General features: G+C 45.0%; 1 protein-coding gene across 6 annotated transcripts in view; it reads left to right on the top strand.

The window, feature by feature from the left end:
• The first annotated feature begins 16,940 nt into the window (after positions 1-16,940).
• Positions 16,941-18,030, top strand: part of CACNA2D3 (calcium voltage-gated channel auxiliary subunit alpha2delta 3) — a 935,925-nt gene continuing 934,835 nt past the window's right edge. For 4 of the 6 annotated variants that reach the window (XR_012518702.1, XM_039477586.2, XM_074403647.1 and 1 more), the window contains exons 1-2: positions 16,943-17,272; positions 17,945-18,026. Coding sequence is in view for 4 of the 6 variants with exons in the window: in XM_039477586.2 (XP_039333520.1) it covers positions 17,151-17,272; positions 17,945-18,026 (204 nt within the window). In the remaining 2 variants the exon portion in view is untranslated. Of the gene's footprint in view, positions 17,273-17,944; positions 18,027-18,030 lie in introns of all 6 variants that reach the window. The other 2 variants (XM_074403648.1, XR_012518703.1) reach the window with 2 other exon arrangements.

The following is an 18,030-nucleotide window of genomic DNA, read 5'->3' as shown; positions in this document are numbered from 1 at the left end:
GAGCAAAACCAGAAAACCTTTTCATATCTCAGTTCTAAAACAAGATCAAACCAGAGATACCTGCAGCCAGGAGGAATAATGTCTGGATGTAAACAAGCTTTGTGATCACAGGCAATTCTGTTACTTTTTACAACCACTGATTGTGTATCTGACTTTTCAATTGTATAGGCCATGTAAGGTATACATTTGCATTTCCTCTTGCTATGACGTAAACCAGAGCAGAAGAAAGTGTATTTATTCCTGGCCTTTGAAAAATAAAATTTGCTGTTTAGGCACAGCCTATTCAGCCCTCCAGACGCCTCGCTTTCTCTCTGTCTTTATTATTTTTCCAAGCGCACTCTCTCTTCCGGGTATTGGGACCCTCTTGAAGGTCGAGAGACCCCCGGCAGACATGCCTACCCGTCCCGGATGGTCCCCGACACCTGCCCTTTTGTCCTCCACCTTCTCTGGCCATGTAAAACACACCTGCTTCCCCTTCACCCTCTGCCATGATTGTAAGCTTCTTGAGGCCTTCCCAACCATGCTTCCTGTGTAGCCTGCAGAACTGTGAGTCAATTAAATCTCTTTTCTTTATAAATTACCCAGTTTCAGGTAGTTCTTTATAGCAATGTGAGAACAGGCTAATACACTTTTATTGGTTACAAATATATAGAAGTTCATTGCTTTTAATATATTGACTTTGTATCTGTGACCTTTTTAAGTTCACTTACTAGTTTTACTAGATTTTTTTAAAATTTTACTTTTTGTAGATTCTACAGGGTTTTCTATGTACACAATCATGTCCTCTGCCAATAATGAAAATTGTGCTTCTTCCTTTCCAGTCTTTTCCTTGCCATACTGAACTGGTTAAGATTTCCAGTTCAGGGTTCAATACATGTGAGAATATTGCCTTATTCCCAGTTGTAAGGGAAATTATTCAATGCTTCACCATTAATATGATGCTATTTGTAGGTGCTTTTGGCAGATGATCTTTATCAGACTGAGGAAGTTCGCTTCTATTCCTAGTTTTAAGCTATTTTTAAAAATCTTAAATTTGCATTGAATTTTTCAATTTTATTTTGCATACATTAAGGGGAACATGCTCTTTTCTCCTCTCTCCTTTATTCTGTTAATGTGGTAAATTACACGGATTTTTTAATAGGATTAAACAATTTATGTTTCTGTTATTTTTCAAAAGACAAAACCATCCTTGGTCATCATGTATTATCATTTTTATATATTGCTGATTCAACTTGTTAATATTTTATTTAGAGTTTTTACATGTATGTTCATAAGGGATATTGATTTGTAATTTTTTTTCTTTTAATGATCTTGTCAAGTTTTTGTATCAGACAGAGTTATGCTAGTCTCATCAATTGAGGCTGGAATTGTTCCTTCCTCCATTTTCTTGAAGTGTTTGTGTCTATAATTGTGTATTTCTTCAATCTTTGATAAAATTTACTGTGAAGCTACATTAACTTAGAGGTTTTTTTGGTCTGTTTTATTAAAATTTATTTCACAGATGGGTTTTTATGTTTTCTTTTTCTTCTTGTTTCTATTTTGTATGGAGTTGTGTTTTTCAAGGAATTTGTCCATTTAAATTATGTTGTCAAATTTGGCGGCATAAAGTTGTTCATAATATCCACTTGCCATTCTTTCAATGTCCATAGGCTTCATAGGGATTTCTCTCAGCTCTCTCAGCCCTTCTAACCTACCCTTAGACTTAGGAGAGTAGCTAAAGTTTTCATGATGAAAGGCCTGGAGTCCTTTAAAACAGGGGTCTCCAACCCCCAGGCCATGGACTGGTCCCCCTCTATGGCCTATTAGGAACCAGGCCACACCGCAGGAGGTGAGTTGTGGGTGAGTGAGCATTACTGCTTGAGCTCCACCTCCTGTCAGATGAGTGGTGGCATTAGATTCTCACAGGAGTATGACCCCTATTGGGAACTGTACATGCAAGAAATCTAGGTTCTGTGCTCCTTATGAGAATCTAACTAATGCCTGATTATCTAAGGTGGAAAAGTTTCATCCCAAAACCACCCCACTAACCGTCAGTCTGGGAAAAAGAATTGTCTTTCATGAAACTGGTCCCTGGTGACAAAATGGTTGGGGGCCACTGCTTTAAAGGTATTTCTCAGAGTTAGCTGCTCTGACACCAGCCTTTGGTGGACCGCTGCCTTGTAGTTGGGGCAAATCTCTGCCTTGCACATAGAGGAAGACCCTGTTTGCAATGGAGGGATGTTTGTCAACAGCTTTGCCTTATCCCAAGCCTTTAGCTATGTGATTTAAACTTCTCTATGTAATTTAGCTTTTTTATGACTTCTAGATTTGAGGTCATAGTTAAGTAGGTCTTTCTCATTCCAAGTTTTAAAAGGAATTCTCTCATGTTTTCTTCTAGTATATTTTTGATATGTGTATTAGGAAAGGGGAATTGTTTCTATATATTTAAATCTTATATCCAAATGAAATTTACCCTGACATGGGTGTGGTATAAGCCCAAATTTAACTTTTCCAGATAGCTGTCTAATTGTCTCAATACCAAGTACAGTTTTATTTTTATTGAGATTCTCCTTTGATCATATATTAAAGGCCTCTTTAGTATTTATTGGGTTTATTTCAGGATTTTCTGTGCTGTTTTTGATTGTTTTTGTCTTTTGGTCTAATAGCGTTCATTTTGGAGCTTTATTGAAGTTTTCTTTATGGTCAATTTCTGTGAGTGTTACAGAAGAAGTGCTCTCTATTATGGGGGCAGAGTATGAAAAATATATCATTCAGATGTACCTCACTAATTGTGTTACTTAGAACTTCTATATTATATTTTTTGTCCACTGGGCCTATCATGGTAAGTTCATCTTTTCCAGTAATAGTGTTTCTATTTCTCTAGTTTTTATATCTGTTGTTCTACAGTATTTGATAAATAAATATTTATAAATATTATATCTTCATTGTAAACTCCATCATTTTAGTTCATTTTTATTTTCTAAGCTAAGCTTACCTAGGTTTTAGCCACCATTTTAGTTTCTTAGAATGATTTTCTTTGCCTTTTAAGTGCTTTTTGGCAGTAACTTTACCTTGTTTCTTATTTAAACTTATAATTCCTGCTTTCTTTTTGTTTGCATTTATTTGGCTTTTCTTTGTCACACACTACCCCCTCCGCCCGCCTTTTTATTAAAGCTCTGTAAATGATCTTGTTGAAAATATGCCCTTCATCATAGAACATAGAATAAGGCTTGACTTTTTGGTTTTCAATTTGAAATTCTTTGTAAAAAGGAGAATTAAGTGAGATCTGTCTCTTAAAAATAAAGAATAAAATAATTAGTCAGGCCTAGTGGTGTGCACCTATAGTCTCAGCTAGTCAGGAGGCTGAGGGGAGAAGATCGCTTGAGCCTGGGAAGTCAAGACTGCAGTGAGCTGTGATCTTGCCACTGCACTCCAGCCTGGGCGGTGCAGTGAGACTGTCGCAAAACAAAACACAAAGAAGTAACCCATCAAAAAATTTTCATCTTTTTGGTCTATGTGGTATTTTTTTCCAAATAAATCTTTCAGTCTCTGGGCTATTTTATGTTTCTTTTTGCTTTTTTTCCACTCTGTAATTCTTTCAATATTTAGGAAGGTATGTATTTTTGTTCAGATAATTACTTTTAATTTCTATAACAATCTTGGTTCTTTATTTCTTTGAGCAGTATCTATTTAATAATATATAATGAACTATGATAAAATTAAAATTCTCTCTCTCTTCCTCCTTTTCTCTATCCTGTACCTGACTTTAGGCAATAATGCCATCTTTTTTAGCATTGTGCTGCGAAATATAAGCTTTATAGACTTTAAATGATATCTTTTGTCACTTAGCTACTTCAGATGTGACAATCAGCAACTTCTGTTGCTCCTACTTTCTTTTCCTCTTTTACTTTTCTGTATTTTAGATACCTTAGCTTGCTACATTGTTGAATAGTTACATTCTATTGTGTTCCCATAATTCACATTCGTTTGATCTTAATTGTATAGTGAAATATATTCATCACTCACCTACAGTCCTTTTGCTATTGTTCACCAGGCATCTCTTGTTGAGCTAAAATTTATATTTTGATAGCTTTTGCAAGATCTCATATATAGAGCACTCTTTGAGATTTTCCTTGTTTACCACTATTTGTACGAAGTCTTTACAGTAGAAAGTCAGTTTGCTTGGATATAAAATACCTATTTCACACTTTTTTTTTCCTTTAAGAATGCTACAGGAATTGCTCCATTATCTTTTGGCCTGCAGTGTTGTTATGGAGATATCTGAAGGCCAGACTGATCTTCCCCTTATGAACAACTTGATACTTTTGCTAACTTTTGCTAAGCTATCCAAAGGATTCTTTCTTTATCTTTAAAATCCAATTTCTTTCTCAAGGCTGACCATTCAGGATAACCTTTCGTTAATATATGGCATGTCTTTTCTGTATGCAGATTCCCGTTTTCTTATATTTCCATGAAATTTTCTTGAATTTTATCTTTAAATATTTGCTATATTCTCATTATCTTGGTTTCCTTCTTTGAAGACTATCATGCGTATGTCAGATCAGCCTGGCCTGTTCTCAGTATCTCATTTTCTAGCTAACATTTTAACTTTTCCTTTATTTCTGTTTTATTTTGCTTGCTTTATAGTTTCCATTCTCTACTTCCCTCAGTTTTTTGTTTTTCCTTGTCGTTATTCTCCCTTTCATCCTTTCCAATGTTATCTCTGTTTCTTTGCTGGTTTTATCAGTTTTGTGTAGTTCTTCCCAGAATTCCACCAGCTTCTGTGTCATTCCCTCCTGTGTTGCCATCTTTGAGGTCCTGCATTTCTGTGTTGTGATCTTTCATCAGTGAGGAGGATGGCTTCTTATGCTCTTAAAGTTGGTGAAATAAATTGTTACAGTTTTTGTCTGCTCCATAGTAACATTTTTTCTGATGAGTGTTCTTTGTTCTTTGGTAAGTGTTGCTATTCTTTTTCCATTAAAAAATTGACTGTACTGATGTTGGGCCAGTTGTTCATTCTTGTCTTCCTCCTCTGTCTTCTTTTCTTCCTCCTTCCTCTTCCCCTCCTTCCCTCTTCTTACTCATCATTGAACTTCTTGAGTTCCTAGGTTACGAACTTTGCAGGAGCTTTAAGTATGTGCATATGGACAGGAACCACACACTGGGGAACAAGCTGAGCTAGCCTTCCTTCATAACCCACAGACTTTCTCCTTTTCTGCTGTCATGACAGGCTCTTCAATTTAATATGGCCATGAGATTCCTTGTGTGGCACCATCTCTTTTGCTTCAAGGAACCACCCTGAGTCCTGGAGGGCCTCTGCCTCCAGTTTTGTTTAACTTCAGTCCTGTACCTATTGTTGCCACAAAAGACAGAGCATCTGCACTTAAGAAGAAGCCTTCGCTGGAGCCGCTGTGATTTCTGGAGGCTGCCAATGCTGAGACCCCTCACAGCTCTCTGTCCCATTTCCCCCCACATCCTCAGGGCAGCTTCTGCATCACCTGCTCCTTTCGGGAGTCTTTACTTACATTTGGTAGTCTGCAGACTATACCTGCCTTCAAGTTTTGATGATAATGGAGTTTGTGGCTTTTAAAAAAATAATCTTTGTTGCTTTTTAGTTATTTTTCTGAGAGAGGAAAAAGGCTGATTGGATAGAGCCATGTACATGCCAAGAGTCTGTGTGTTCTCTGTGGTTGCAGTCACCCTTTACTGCTTCGCGAGACTGGCCGTCATAAGCACATTCCTGTTCCTTATTGTAAATGTGGCTTTTGGGCCTCAATTTTTTTTTCTTTTTTTGGAGATGGAATCTTACTCTATAGCCCAAGCTGGCATGCAGTGGCATGATCTCCGCCTACTGCAACCTCCGCCTCCAGGGCTTAAGCAATTCTCCTGTCTCAGCTTTCCAGGTAGCTAGGACTGCAGGAATATGCCACCAGGCCCAGCTAATCTTTTGGTATTTTTAGTAGAGACAGGGTTTCACCATGTTGGCCAGCCTGGTCTTGAACTCCTGACCTCAAGTGATCCACCCGCCTCAGCCCCCACAAAGTGCTGGCATTACAAGTGTGAGGCACCATGCCCAGCTGAACTATTTTAAAAATTATGTAATTTAAAAGAAATAATAAAAAGAGAGATAACAAAAAACATAATCTCACTGATTATAAAGACATTTGAGATATTTATATGGTTCATATGTATTCATTGGTAATAACTATTTTAATGTTTTGGGTTAGTATTATATAAATTTATATTACATATCAATACATTTTAAAAATCTGTGTTTTTTTTGTAGTTAAGGTATCATCAACATCATTTTTATAGCAGCACAATATTACATTACTCAACTATGATTAATTTAAACGATACCCATTTTTAAGGCAGTTAAGTGGTTTATTATTCTATTATAGACAATACTATGATAAATATTATTACGGCTAAATATTTTATGCTCACTCTATTGCCCTAAGTAAAATTCTTAAAATTAGAACTTGCATTTCATTCCTTGAAAGAAAACAAGAGAGAAAGAATTTGCAAGGGTTAGAAAATTTTTGATTAGATGATATTGTCATTTTGATTCACATTCTAAAGAACAAGCCTGTCAAATGAACTTTAATTATTCCAGTGAGTTTGGATTAGGCTGTGTACTCCTTAACTTCAAACATTTCTTCTTAAATATGTGATTACTAAAGATCTACCATAAAAAAAAATGTCCATGTTTATTTGACCACTTAGAATATTTTTTAATAACTAGGCTATTACATGACGATGGGTCAACTTCTCACCAGCTCATGCAACAGGAAACGGTATAGAGACAAAACCATGATGGAATGAAATGGTCACACAATTAGGGGAACCCATGCTCTCTAAATAAGCTGAAGATTTAAAGTTCTCTTTCCAGAACAGCAAGTTATACTCAGTTCTTACTGCCAACCTCAGTCTATGCTGAGAGGCAGAGAGACAGAAAGACTGAGACAGAGAATGATTGACTAGTACTTGAAAACAGTGGCAAACTTCTGTTCACCTTTGGAATGTGTGTGCATTTAAATAGATCATTTACCACCCTAAATAACTTTATTTGTCTTATTTTAAAAGTGGTTTGTTTTCTGATGTGTAGCTTATGGAATAGCATGAGGGATTGCTAAATAGCATTGGAGAACCTGTTGTGGGATGAAAGATTGAGTCCAAAAGTTGACTTCAAACAGAGAGTCTTCATATATATTTTAAATCTCCTTATTTTGTATAAGATTTTAAGTACTATACTTATCTTTATTATAAAAGTAATACAGCAGAAGGCAATGTTTTAAAATTATAGATATTCCTGGAGTTTAAATACTGTATATTCCCAAACACAGCCATTAAAAAATGTTTTAATGAGTAAGAGATATTTACACTATTGGAATTCATCATTCATTTATTTAGAGACAGGCTCTCAGTCTCTAAATAAACGAATTTATTTAGAGAATAAATTTATTTATTCACCCCTGCTAAAGTGCGGTGCCTCATCGCAGCTCACTGCAGCCTCCACCTCCCAGGCTCAGAGGATTCTCCCACCTCAGCCTCTTGAGCAGCTGGGACTACAGCCATGCACAACTGTGCCCGGCTAATTTCTGAATTTTTTATAGAGACAGGGTTTCGCCATGTTGCCCAGGCTGTTCTTGAACTCCTGGGCTCGAGGGATTCTCCTGGCTTGGCCTCCTAAAGTTCTGGGACTACAAGCATGAGCCACCACACCTGGCCGAAATTCAGCATTTAAAAAATAGTTGTTATCAGTGAAAACAACTCCATGAAGGAAAAGCTGCAAATGCACGCATTGTAAGGAGGTCAGAGGCCACTGCCTGGGCCTCGTTACCTGGTTTGGGCCTGCGAATGTGGTCATGTTTCTCAATTTAAGAGACACACATCACTTCCTGCTGATGGGACATCCATTCCAGCCCTGAGGAGCGACCTCTCCCACGGCCTTGCTCTTCAGCTTCCATAGGTCTTCCTTTCCTACCAGGTTATGATTTTAGAAACAGGTGATCACATACAAATCGTCCTTTTGAAACATCTGTGTTGTTTGAACGTTTCACGTCAATACCTGCAGACATACGATCTTCCACTCTACATGCTTTTTGTCTTTTTGTAAAGATTCCTCTGACAGCTTCAAAAACAGCATTTGATGTGGCGTTTTTATAGCGTCTTCCTTATCCCTCCTTCTCCTCTTCCTTCAACCGGCATCCTCCCACAGGGATGTAACTGAGAATTCTCTTCAGAGAAACGGTTCTCTTTTTCTTGGCAAATCAAGTGCTTTTTGTAAAGGGCCTGTGTCTAGGGTGAGCCACAGCCTAGGAAGAATAGGAAGAGGCAGGACCTGAGCAGAAGGGAATTCCAAGCTGGCATCCTCCCCCACTCGGACCTGGCATGCAGTTGATATTTATTGAGCTCCCACAACATTTAAGGGCTTGCTAAGCCATTATGGTCATGTGATGAAGAAGGTGGACACATCCCAGCCAGCGGGGGAGGCACAGTGTAAGCAAATTACAAATAAATCAGTAGTGAGAATTGCTAGGAAGAAAAATAAAGTAAGGTAACAGTTCAGAGGGGTGTGTGTGTGTGTGTGTGTGTGTGTGTGTGTGTGTGTGTGTTTCTTTTTAACCTAGGGTGTTCAGGGACGTTCTTCCCACACAGGGGACTTCTGAGCAGATAGCCAAATTCAGTGAGAAATAGCCGTGGGGCAACACGGAGGAAGAGCAATCCAGGCAGAGAGCACAGCACAGGCAGACCCAAGGTGGGAACAAGCTTCCCAAGGAGAAGGAGGCCAGAGCACAGCAGGCAAGGGAGAGAGGGAGGGAGAGGGAGGCTGCAGGGTAGCTAAGAACCTTGGGTTACGAGTCTGCATTTGAATTTGCAACAGAAGCCACTGGAGGATTTTGAGCAGGGAATTCTCAGGGTCTGATTTTTGAAAAGATGGCTCTGGTTCCTGTGGGAAGAAAGATGTATTTAAAGGGGACAAAAGGAAGAGGGGTGACCCAGTAGGAGTCAGTTGCAGGAATATAGGAATAAAATGATAAAGGTCTGGGCCAGGCGGCAGTGGGGGGATGGAGGGAAGGGTTCCCTGTGGCTTTGGCATGCCCAGGCAGAGTGATACCCCGAGCGGGACCTGAGTGCTGAAAGGCTTGCTGTGTTTGCAGGAGGAAGGTAATCAGTAATGCTTGTTGACTACTTAGTTGCATTATCCCATTTCATCCTCCTCATGTTCATGTGAAGTCAGTTCTTTGTTATCCATCCTTTGCAGTTGAGAAAAGGGTGTTCAGAGAGGTTAGGTAACTTGAGCAACATCACACAGCTACGATGAGGGTAAGCCACAATTTGAACCTAGGTTTGTGTGACCCCAAAGTTCATACTGCTATAGGCTCTACACCTGTAAAGGAAGCCTTGTGCTCCATGAGTATGGGCATCAGAATCCTCTCAGAAACTGATTAAAAATATAGATGTCCCTCCACCTCACGACCCAACTTGGACTTCCTGAATCAAGACCTCTCAGGGTTTGAGAAACACTCTGCAGGAGATCAAGGATTTTAAATGTCCTTCACATTTCACTCTAATGTCTGCTCCCTCCACTCTACCCCACTAGCTAAACTGTTACAAATACTATGTAAAGCTGTATTCTTACTGCTTTCACTAAGTCATAGATTCACATGGCTCAAAAATCAAAATGAGTCCAGTGCGACGGCTCACGCCTGTAATCCCAGCACTTTAGGATGCCGAGGCAGGTGGACCATGAGGTCAGGAATGTGATACCAGCCTGACCAACATGGTGAAAACCCGTCTCTACTAAAAATACAAAAATTAGCCAGGTGTGGTGACATACAACTGTAATCCCAGCTACTCAGGAGGCTGAGGCAGGAGAATCGCCTGAACCCTGGAGGAGGAAGGTTGCAGTGAGCTGAGATGGTGCCACTGCACTCCAACCTGGGTGACAGAGCAAGACTCAATCTCAAAAATAAAAATAAAATAAAATAAATGATTTAAAATGATGAACATTGTAAAATTTCACTCTCACTCCTGTCTCCTTCTCCTCTGTTCCCCAGTCTCTCAACAGGGAATAAATATTAGCAGTTTCTTCTGTATCTTCCTTTGTTTCTTTAAGCAAATACTGACATGTATTCTATTTTTTGCCCCTTACACAAAAGTAGCACACCATATACACTGTTATGTGCCCTGCTTCTAAAAATATTAGTATATCCTACAGATATTTTCACCTCCATATGTAGAAATCCTCCTCAGTTTTCAAAAACAGCTGCATAATATTGGATTGTCTGGATGTATCAGTTTCTTTAACCAATCATATGTTGGCAGTCAGTTGGGCTGTTTCCCGTCTTCTGCTCTTTGGGAGACCTGGCTCTGTGTCCCCACCCAGATTTCACCTTGAATTATAATAATCTCCATGTGCCAAGGGCAGGAGTAGGTGGAGGTAATTGGATCATGGGGGCAGTTTCCCCATGATGTTCTCATGATAATGGGTGAGTCTTACAAGATCTGATGGTTTTAGAAGCATCTGGCATTTCCCCTGCTTACACTTATTCTGTCTCCTGCCACCCTGTGAAGAGATGACTTCTGCTGTGATGGTAAGTTTCCTGAGGCCTTCTTTGCCATGCAGAACTGTAAGTCAATTCAACCTCTTTTCTTTATAAATTACCCAGTCTTGGCTATTTCTTCATAGCAGTGTGAGAACAGACTAATACAGTAAATTGGTAGCAGGAGTGGGGTGCTCCTATAAGGATACCCAAAAATGTGAAAGTGACTTTGGAACTGGGTAACGGGCAGAGGTTGGAACAGTTTTGGGGGGCTCAGAAGAAGACAGGAAAATGCAGGAAAGTTTGGAATGTCCTAGAGACTTGTTGAATTGTGTTGACCAAAATGTTGACAGTGATATGGACAATGAAGTCTAGGCTGAGGTGGTATCAGATGGAGATGAGGAACTTGTTTGGAACTGGAGTAAAGGTCGCTCTTGGTATGCTTTTGCAAAGAGACTGGCAGCATTTTGCCCCTGACCTAGAGATCTGTGGAACTTTGAACATGAGAGAGATAATTTAGGGTATCTGGAAGAAGAAATTTCTAAATGGCAAAGCATTTAAGAGGAAGCAGAGCATAAAGTTTGGAAAATTTGCAGCCTGAGAATGTGATAAAAAAGAAAAACCCATTTTCTGAGGAGAAATTCAAGCCAGCTGCAGAAATTTGTGTAAGTAATGAGGAGCTGGATGTTAATTGTCGAGACAATGGGGAAAATATCTCCAGAGCATATCACAGACCTTCACTGCAGTTCCTCTCTTCACAGTCCCAGAGGCCAAGGAGGGAAAAATGGTTTTGCGGGCCAGGCCTAGAGACCCCCTGCTCTATGTAGTCTCAGGACATGGTGCCCTGTGTCTCAGCTGCTTCAGCTCCAGCCATGGCTAAAAGGAGCCAATGTATAGCTTGGGGCCATTGCTTCAGAGGGTTCAAGCGCCAGCCTTTGGCAGCCTCCATGTGGTATTGGGCCTGTGGGTACACAGAAGTCAAGAATTGAAGTTTCGGAACCTCTGCCTAGATTTCAGAAGAAATGCCTGGATGTGCAGGCAGAAGTTTGCTGCAGGGGCAGAGCCCTCATAGAGAATCTCTGCTTGGGCAGTGTGGAAGGGAAATGCAGGATGGGAGCCCCCACACAGAGTTCCCACTGGGGCACTGCCTAGTGGAGCTGTCAGAAGAGGTCCACTGTCTTCCAGACTCCAGAATGGTAGATCCATTGACAGCTTGCACTGTGCACCTGGAAAAGCTGCAGACACTCAATGCCAGCCCATGAAAGCAGCCAGGAGGGGGGATATGCCCTGCAAAGCCACAGGGGTGAAGCTGCTCAAGGCTGTGAGACCCCACTTCTTGCATCAGCAAGACTTGGATGTGGGACATGGAGTCAAAGGATATCATTTTGCAACTTTAAGGTTTAATGACTGCCCTATTGGATTTCAAACTTGCATGGGGCCTGCAACCTCTTTGTTTTGGCCAATTTCTCTAATTTGGAGCACGTGTATTTACCCAATGACTGTACCCCCATTGTATCTAGGAAGTAGCTAACTCGCTTTTGATTTTACAGGCTTATAGGCAGAAGGAACTTGCCTTGTCTCAGATGAGACTTTGGACTTGAACTTTTGGGCTAATGCTGGAATGAGTTAAGACTTTAGGGGAATGTTGGAAAGGCGTGATTGCATTTTGAAGTGTGAAGACATGAGATTTCGGAGGGGCCAGGGGGCAGAATGATGTGGTTTGTTCTTATGTCCTCACCCAGATCTTACTTTGAATTGTAGTAATCCCCACTTGTCAAGGGCAGGACGAGGTGGACGTAATTAGATCATGGAGGTAGTTTCCCCATGCTGTTCTTGTGATAATGAGTGAGTCTCACAGGACCCTATGGTTTTATAAACATCTGGCATTTGACCTGCTTGCACTCATTCTCTCTCCTGCTGCCCTGTGAAGAGGTGCCTTCTGCCATGATTGTAAGTTTCCTGAGGTCTCCCCAGCCATGGGGAACTGTGAATCAATTAAACCTCTTTTCTTTACCAATTAACCAGTCTTGGATATTTCTTCTTAGCAGCATGAGAATGGACTAATACAGTACCTGTAAGATAAATTTCCAGCAGAGAAATTGCTGGGTTAAACATGAAAGCATTTGATTGAACCATTTTGCTTCCTCATCAGCAACATCTCAACCTTTTAGCTGGTATTCCTTTCACAGTAGATATTCACCCAGATAGATTCAACACGCACTTTACTATCCTGACGTGAAATTCTGAGACAGTACAACTTAATCAAAGTCAGAATTTTAAAAAGACAGTATGATGCCTTATTTGGTAATAGCAAAGAGAAGTAAAATAAAAGTAATTTATAATAAAATAAGAAGTATTTAACTATGTGAAATGCTTGCACAAGATTGAACTACAATATCTAATGATGTTATTAGCTGTCTGTGCCTATATGCAGACTAACTTTGAATGCCACACTCCAAATGCAGACTGATACAGGTGTGTGTGTTGGTGACTCAGGATCTGTGAGCACAGTTGGTGTTGGAGATTTTCCAAAATGAAAAACAACAAATCAAACAAATCAAGAAGCAACTAAACAACTTCTTGGTAAGATTCAGAACAAAACAGAAGACACCCATGCCTTTATTGACATCATGATTGCATTCCTGGAATATTTAGTCTTTATTAAATAAAGCCATGCAAAAACTCCTCTGAATTTATGTGTAAAATGGCTTTTAGTTCTAGATTCACTTGGTTGTAAGTGGGGTTTTTCTCTTACCTGAATGTACGGTGGGGCATTTGAAAGTCCTTTTATGGGCCTATTCTGTCCCTATCCACTAAATGCCAGTAGGACCCCAAGTTATTCTGACAAACAGAAAAAATATCCCAACTATGCTGGGCATAGTGGCTCACACCTGTAATCTCAGCACTTTGGGAGGCTGAGGCAGGCACATAACTTGAAGTCAAGAGTTCAAGATCAGCCTGGCCAACATGGTGAAACCCTGTCTCTACTAAAAATACAAAAGTTAGCCAGGCATGGTGATGAGCCCCTGTAATCCCAACTACTTGGGAGGCTGAGGCAAGAGAATCATTTCAACCCAGGAGGTGGAGGTTGCAGTTAGCTGAGATGTGCCACTGCACATCAGCCTGGGCAACAGAGCAAGACTCAGTCTTAAAAAAAATTTCCAGCTGTCCAAAATGCTGCCAGAGAGCTGCCAGCCCTCTCACACAGTGATGAGAACTACTGCTTTAGGGGCTCCTCCAGAATCCCTTCCATATGCCAGGATCAGGTGAATGCTTCCAAAACAGTCATTTCTGTTTCATCACCTTTCACTTCTGTTCAAACTCCTCCAGCAACTCCTCATTGTTGCAGGACAAAGTGGGACATCCTCAGCTGGGTGGGATGGAGTGCGCAGGTCTACCAAGGAAAGTTTTACATGGCTGGACTCCACGCTTCAGCTGAATTGGGTGTTGAAATACAAGCTTTTGGGTGACAATGGCAAGTAGTACCCAATGCCCTGGCACTACATTTGGCTTACTGGAAGGTGCTCCTGGTCCCTAATCCTCATGTAGCTGCAGGAACTCCCTGGTTCAAAGTGAGTACATTCTCTTTAAGGGGTATGTGTCTTTGGACCAGTGGCTAAATCCTTCTGGGCCTCATTTTCCTCTCTGTTAAAATAAGACTGTGGGATTAGATAGCTTATAGACCCCTTCCAGCACTGATTTTTGTGGTTCTGGAAAGAATATTACAATACGTAAGTGGTAAGTAAGACTCCAAATCTTTGGACACCTTGAGTTCTGAGTTTATTAATATCAGATAGTTTACATATTTTTTCTTTTTGAGATACTAGGAAATGATTAGTAGGATCCATCTGAAATGTGTGTGCATAATGTTCTGCCCAGGATGGTCTGCATGTGTTACAAATGCTCAAAACACTGTCCACCTGAGACTATGGCTTCCTGGATGCCTGGCCTTTCTCATCCCTGCTCTCTAGTTGCCCTGAAACAACTGCAAAATTCACCTGTGTCAGGCTGGCAACGCACAGTGACTTTATTATGAAATGTCTTCATGACCTTAATGTCCAAGTGGCCTTCAGTATAGTCCAGAAGTCAAGCGGTTGCTTAAATATGACTAAGCTCTAAGATTTTGCTGTGCCTCGATGTTCTCATCAGTCAGTAGACATAACAACAGTATGGCTGTCACAGGTACTTTTTCTTCATACACAGTATTGTCTTTCCCTTGTGAAAGTGTATAACTGTGTATTTACCATTATGTTTTTTGTAGTAAAGCCTGTCCTTCTTGTAGTGTGTAAACTCTGTGAGGACAGGCCGCCTGATTTGTTCACTACTGGCTGCCCAGCATGTCCTACAGTACCTATCACTAGAAGATGATTGACAGTTATTGACTGCATGAATGAGTGAAGCTATGAAGGGCTGTTATCATATAGATACCATACACGAAACGGGTAGTCTTATTAAGAGCTAGTATGCACTCACTCACTGGTTCATTCACTTAAATGCTTTCATTTAGGAAGAACCATCTCGCGTTCCTGACAGGAAACAAATTTTCTCCTAACCCCCTGATCCAAGCCCTGGGACCCCTTGCCTCGGTGTTCAGGCCGCGCTTGGCTGGGTTTGGAAAGGGCGGGCACGCTTCCTCAGGCGGAGGGTATGCACAGAAGCGGAGAATTCGTTATAACCAGTTAGTCATCCGTAGAGACGGTAGACACTGCCCATGGGTGAGGCGCACCTGGGGCTCCTGGAGTGGGGCCTGTTCCTTGCGCTGCCCTCCAAGGTGGGAGCGCGACCCGCCAGAGCCCAAGGGAGCTCGACGTCTGCCCGCACTCGGAAAAAGCACCAAGAGCCCCTCGGTAGCAGTCGTTCTCCCTCGCTGCCAACTCTGAGATCAAGCCCAACATCTGCAGGGGTAACTTTTTCCAGGGACTGCTGGGCAGGAGAGCCGGCCTGGATCCTAGCCGGATACCACCTGGTGGAAGCTGGAGCCCACCCTTACCCACTTCCCTGCAACCTGAGGGTGCTGAGGCCGAGGGCGGGTGACAGGGCAGAAAGCAAAGCCCCCAGTCGCAGAAAGGCATGCAAATGAGAACCCAGGCGTCCGGTGCGCCGGGAGCCCCAGGCGACATTAGGAGCACGCCCCTCTCTAGGGTCGCAGGAGTTGCGCTCCACCGGGCAAGGATGACTCAGCCTCACTCAGGTCGGTCTTTACCGCCAGCCTGCGCAAGGGCTCCACAAAGTTCCCAGTCACACCCCAGACCTCGCACGGGGGAGAGGGGCTCTGCAAGCTGGACCGCGGGGTGGGGGCAGCGGCCAAGGAGGCGGGGGTGGGGTGGGGGTGGGGAAGGCTGGTTCCCCGGACACGCAGGGGCTTCCCCGACTTCCTTTCTTTCGCCCCTGCCTCTGCGGGCGGTCGGAAGGTGCCACCTCCTGCGCTCACTGCCTCCTGCCCAGTGCAGTGGGCGCTGGAGTGGCAAGCAGGCAATCCCTAGGATCGGAGAAATCTTTTATACGTAAATCCAGGATGTTCCCGGGTCAGGATCGACTGGGCGCCTTGTTGGCTTTCTCTCCCAGCCCTGACAACCCGGTCCCCGCCAGTCGCCGCAGCCGGGCAGACTCCGAGCGCAGGGAGCCAGAGCGCGGGCCGCTGGGGAGCCCCGGGGCCTGGGTCGGGCGCACCGGGGGCGGCTGCGCTGCGGCCGGATGCTGGGAGCCCCGCGCTGGTGCGCCCGCGCCGCGGTGGCAGCACCGCCCTCCGCGCCTTCCCCCTGTCGGGCGCCAGCAGCCGCGGGCGGTCACGCAGCGCTGCCCTCGCCAGAGTCCCCGAGCTCCCACCCAGTCCCATCCCCGGCCCGCTCCGCCCCGCGTGCGACCCCGCCTGCCGCCGCGAGCCCGTGCTTTTCCCCTCAGACTTCGTTCGGCTTCTTCCCAGGCTCCCCTCGGGCAGGAGAATCGCGCGGCGCGGGTGGAGGGCGCGCCCCCTGGAGGTCCGCGGCCGCCGACCCCGTGGCCCCCGACCCCGCCCGGCCCAGGGTTGGACCCCGCGCGTGACGCCGGATCCGAGCCACCGCCCGCGAAGTGAGGAGTGCCGCGCCCTGTCCTCGGCCTCCCTCCCGCGCCCCCAACCCCCACCCCGGCTCGGGTCGCTCCGGCCCTCGGCCAGCCCGAGTGTCGCGCCCGCGGTGGCGGACTGCGGAGTTGTAAAGAACTCAGGGGCCGCAGTGGCCCGGGCGGGGCAGGGCGCGCTCCGCCGCGGCCAAGGACACTGGAGTTTGCGAGTCCCCGCCCGCGCGGCGCCTCCCGCCCCACCGCCCTCCCGCCGCGGCCCGCCGGACTCCCCGGGGCCGCCGAGGCGGGGCTGGGCGGCCGCCGCTGCTAGAGGCGCGTCTCGCTGCCTCCTCCCCCGCCCGCCTCCCTCCCCACCTCTCTTCCCTCCCTCCTCCTCTCCGCCCTGCCCGCCCCCCACCCGCTCCTTTTTCTGCTCCCCAAGTGAGCCGGGCGCGCGAGAGGCAGGCGGGGCGGCGCGGAGCGGAGTAGGCAGCCCCGCGCGCTCGCCCACCGCCCGCTCCGCGCAGCTCCCCGCGGCCGCTCTCGTCGCCGTCGCAGCGGGCGCGTCGGAGGGAGCCCAGCATGGCCGGGCCGGGCTCGCAGCGCCGCGCGTCTCGGGGGGCCTCGGCGCTCCTCGCCGCCGCGCTTCTCTACGCCGCGCTGGGGGACGTGGTGCGCTCGGAGCAGCAGATACCGCTCTCCGTGTAAGTGCCGGCTCCTGCGCCGCCCGGGGAGGGGACCCGGCCGCCCGCGACCCGCTGTGCCCAAGTTTGAGCGCCTGCAGGTGCGGCTGGACAGGACCCGCCGCGGGCGGCCTCACCGCTGGCACCTGCCTTTCGGGACCCGCGGCGGGCTGCGAGGCCGGGGTGGGATGCTCTGGCCCCTGCCGGCAGGTTGGCGAGTGTGATCTGGAGAGGCTCACCTCAAGTTACGGCACAACTTTGGAGCCTGTTTACAGAATCCAACTTCCATGGGCCGCTGAATTACCCCCCTCTTTGGTCCCCTGCCGCCCCACTTCTTTTTTGGGAGGGGGATGGGTGGATTTCTTCTGGCTGCTATTTGCCAGGTGATGCCCAGTTTGGGGGATTGAGTCCTCAGGCAACGATTCAAATGAAACTCATTGGTCTTTTTAGAGAGCCTGGGAGACTTTGCGCCATTCTCAACTCCGAGACCCCCCTCGGGCCCCCTCCCGCGCTGCGCTCTGCAGTTTGGTGCCGGCAGTTTCCACCCAGGCGCTTTTTCTATCTTTTCTTCTTTTAAAACGTGTTACATCGCCCTGCTCCTTCAGCCATAGCCCCATGTGTGCGTGTGCGTGTGCGTGCGTGTTGACTGTGACACGGGTGTTACATTTCTTCTTGTGCCCCTTCTCTCTGTAGGGTGAAGCTCTGGGCCTCGGCTTTTGGTGGGGAGATAAAATCCATAGCTGCTAAGTACTCCGGCTCCCAGCTTCTGCAAAAGGTAA

The sequence above is a fragment of the Saimiri boliviensis genome, chromosome 8 (genome assembly GCF_048565385.1).
Source record: "Saimiri boliviensis isolate mSaiBol1 chromosome 8, mSaiBol1.pri, whole genome shotgun sequence".
NCBI lineage: Eukaryota > Metazoa > Chordata > Mammalia > Primates > Cebidae > Saimiri > Saimiri boliviensis.
This window is presented reverse-complemented; position numbering and strand designations above follow the sequence as displayed.